At 36.1% G+C, this 3,593-nt stretch overlaps 1 protein-coding gene across 4 annotated transcripts in view; it reads right to left on the bottom strand.

Moving 5' to 3' along the window:
- The window catches only part of MAGI1 (membrane associated guanylate kinase, WW and PDZ domain containing 1), a 240,122-nt gene that overhangs the window by 71,618 nt on the left and 164,911 nt on the right, over positions 1 to 3,593 (bottom strand). For all 4 annotated transcript variants that reach the window (XM_008578690.1, XM_008578692.1, XM_008578691.1 and 1 more), the window contains exon 9: positions 2,361 to 2,453. In XM_008578690.1, the coding sequence (XP_008576912.1) occupies positions 2,361 to 2,453 (93 nt within the window). The remainder of the gene's footprint in view (positions 1 to 2,360; positions 2,454 to 3,593) is intronic.

Raw genomic sequence — 3,593 nt, forward strand, 5'->3', positions numbered from 1 at the left:
CCAGCAGGCAGGTAACCCAGAGTCATAACAAATGAGACTAAAGTCTAAGTTAATGTTATTGCAATCGCAGCTTGAAGTCAAAGGGTATGGACTATAACTGGTTTCTTTGGTATCAATTATATTCCAAAAATTATAACACCAGCAGGCAGGTAACCCAGAGTCATAACAAATGAGACTAAAGTCTAAGTTAATGTTATTGTAATCGCAGCTTGAAGTCAAAGGGTATGGACTATAACTGGTTTCTTTGGTATCAATTATATTCCAAAAATTATAACAATGCTTGAAAGATGAAGATAACATGGAGACTACAAAGTACAAGTATTGTAAGAATAAGTGAGTTGATAGCAGTGAGAGTCCTGACTACTATCAGATCCAAGAGGGCTAAAAAAAAAAAAAAAAGTCTAGAAGGAAGAAGAGCAAGAATCTGAGATGAAGTTTCTAATACAGATAAATACCATCGGGACTTTTAGCTAGTGCACTAAGCATTTGGCATCCCAAACCTGAACCTTTAAAGCTTTAATTTATTTAATCTCTAACACAATTCTTTAAGGAAGCCTGGTTGTCTATCACATAAGTATGTGCAGATGGATGAAAGAGTAGATGGATGGATGAATGGGTGGGTGGATGGATGAGTGGGTAGATGGATGGATGGAGGGGTGTATATGTATTCTGTTCCACTCAATAATAACTTCAGCAGAAACTAGATATCAAGAAATTATGCCTGGTTTGAGGTTATCCCACACTGGAAAAAAATAAAATAAAATCAACAAACCCATACCTCAGGCCTCCATGGGATTTAAAGTCTCATGAGGAAAGTACTATTAAATAATGTAACACAAGTAAACACTAATATAAATGTCAAAGTCTATAAACAAGAAGTACTGGATTGTTAAGAACGATTATGCAGGAGAATCTAGCAAGACCTGAGATAAGCGGGAGTTAGCAAAGTAAAGAGTGAAGGAAAAGACAACCACAAATAGAGGGAATAGCCTATGGAGAGGCTCGGAAGTGGTCCACAACTTGCAGGTTCAAAAAACTGAAAAGAGCTGGTGTAGCTAACTTACTGTGAGAAAGGAGGAGTTAGGATGACCAGACCCTGCAGAGGAATTTTATAGTTAAAAAATACTGAGGAGGCCACAGTCATGTTGATATTAATTTATGTTATTATCTACTATGTTCTATCTTTAATTAAAGCCATTATCACCATAAAAGTGTATCTACGCCAGAAGAAATTATTTTACATAAACTGATATTAATACCAATCTCATGACAATGTCAGCTAGCAGAAAAACTCTTTCTTATGAAAATATTATGAAAATTATAATGGAGGAACCAAAATTAGAGAAAAGAGTTATTCTACTTATCTTTTTATATCTGACACAATTATATATATATTTAAAAATGTAGGGAGGAAGATAAATTTAATGGTTATTTTAATGGTCAGTACCACAAACATCCCCAACTCTATCAAACGTGATTCTTGTTCTATTTTTCTTATTAAAAAAAAAATAAAACAAAAAAACCAAAAACCTTTCCATATCATTTAAGAGTAATGAGGTCTGAATGTAGCAAGGTTCTGGGGCTTCTAATTTTCAAGAATGAATGTCTCTAGGGGGCTCACATTATCGGTGAATATAAATAAGCAAGACCCAGTAAAACGTTTGAAAACGTGCATAAATGCCAAAACTGTGGCAAGAATAGGGGATGAGAACTTAAAACATAATAATATCAAAGCATTTACATTTACAGGAAAATCTCAGACTAAAAGCAAATATGCTAACTATAATCTTGATATATCTAATGCTGCTGAGTTTTAAATTTATCTTATTTTAACACAGTATTAAATATCTGCAGGCTGTAAATCAGTGATTCCCAACTCTGGGATGGTTTTGCCCCATAGGAGCACTGGGCAATGTCTGGGGACATTTTTGGTTGTCACTACATGGGGTGGGAGGTAGGCTGTGTGTGCTACTGCATACAGTGGACAGAGAACAGGGATGCTGCTAAACAGGACAGCCCCCCTCCCCAACAACAAAGAATGTGTCCAGGATGGCCCCCCACAACAAAGAATGATCTAGCCAAAAATGTCAATAGTGCTGAGGTTAAGACACCCTGGTTTTTAAATGATCATTTAACAAGTAGTCATTATTTTTAGAGTGTTTGAAGAAATTTATTCAGAAATGTTTCTAATTTTTTTCTGACAAGTCTGATTAACAATACATTTAGAATGGCTTTCATTATTTATGATTTCTCACTCTCAAAGGAATGACTTGAGAGTTACAAGATTCGGCTTTCAAAACAATCTTTAAAAAATTAGACTTTTAAGCTAAAACCATGATGTAATTATAAAAACACTTTACCCTGAATAGGAGCTTCTCTGGCCGGCTCCGGATTGCTTGGGGGGTGGTTTGAAGTAACAGGAGGCACAAGGGATGAATGATCTTCTGTCCATTCTACAAGAAAAAGAAGACACAATTTCCTGTTTTTCCTTCAAATGGCTCATTGACTTTATGAGTCACCTTCTTCTTAATAATACCAAACCAATAAAACCAAAGGCAGATAGCTTAGATTAAAAAGAAATTGGTATCTGATCTCACTCTATCAAGATCTCTTTCTCTTGTCTAACACATTTGGGGAAAAAGTACTGTGATATAACCAATAAAAAATTCCAGTTTTCTGGCTGGACAGTACAAAGTGAGATCAAGTAAAAAATATCAGGAAAGGTATAGAGTCAACTAAAGTCAGCCCTGTAAGGGAGAAAATTCTCTAATGCAATTGAGACACAGGCTGGGCTGCTGCAGCCTGCTTGTCTTGGGTGGTGAGGTGGATGAAGGTGAATTTCAGCAGTTTGCTAAGGGGTTATCTTGTGTCATCTCTAAAATCAAATTGGGACCCATTACCAATATGCCTTGATCCCAACTATAGACCTAGTCACTTTGGAAGCCCCAAAGTAACTCACAGCTAGTGACCCTTGGGTCATCTCTAAAATCAAATTGGGACCCATTACCAATATGCCTTGATCCCAACTATAGACCTATTCACTTTGGAAGCCCCAAAGTAACTCACAGCTAGTGACCCTTGAGATATATACCTGAGTTACCTTCTATCTCAGTTAACATATTCGATTGCACACTCCCATTCCCNGATATATACCTGAGTTACCTTCTATCTCAGTTAACATATTCGATTGCACACTCCCATTCCCCAAACTGTAATTTCTAACATTACCAAGTTTCACCAGTTCACGAAAAATAATTTTAAAATGTTCTTTTTAAATACAAAAGAGATTAAGGTAGAGAAGAGAACTTTTTAGATGGGCAAATATACACAGACATACACACACTTTCTCTTTAAATTATCTGGTCCAGGGCAGTGGTTGGCAAACTATAGCCCATTGGCCAAATTGGGCCCAATGCCTTTTACATTTTTAAATGGTGGGCAAAAAGAATATTTTGTTACACATGAGAATTACATCAAGTTCAAATTACAGTGCCTATTAATAAAGTTTTACTGGGACACAGCTATGCCTATTCATTTATATATTATCCGTAGCTGTTTTCATACAATGGCAGAGGTGAGTAGTTGTGACAGAG

This window comes from Galeopterus variegatus, unplaced genomic scaffold, assembly GCF_000696425.1.
Source record: "Galeopterus variegatus unplaced genomic scaffold, G_variegatus-3.0.2 Scaffold1746, whole genome shotgun sequence".
NCBI classification, from domain to species: domain Eukaryota; kingdom Metazoa; phylum Chordata; class Mammalia; order Dermoptera; family Cynocephalidae; genus Galeopterus; species Galeopterus variegatus.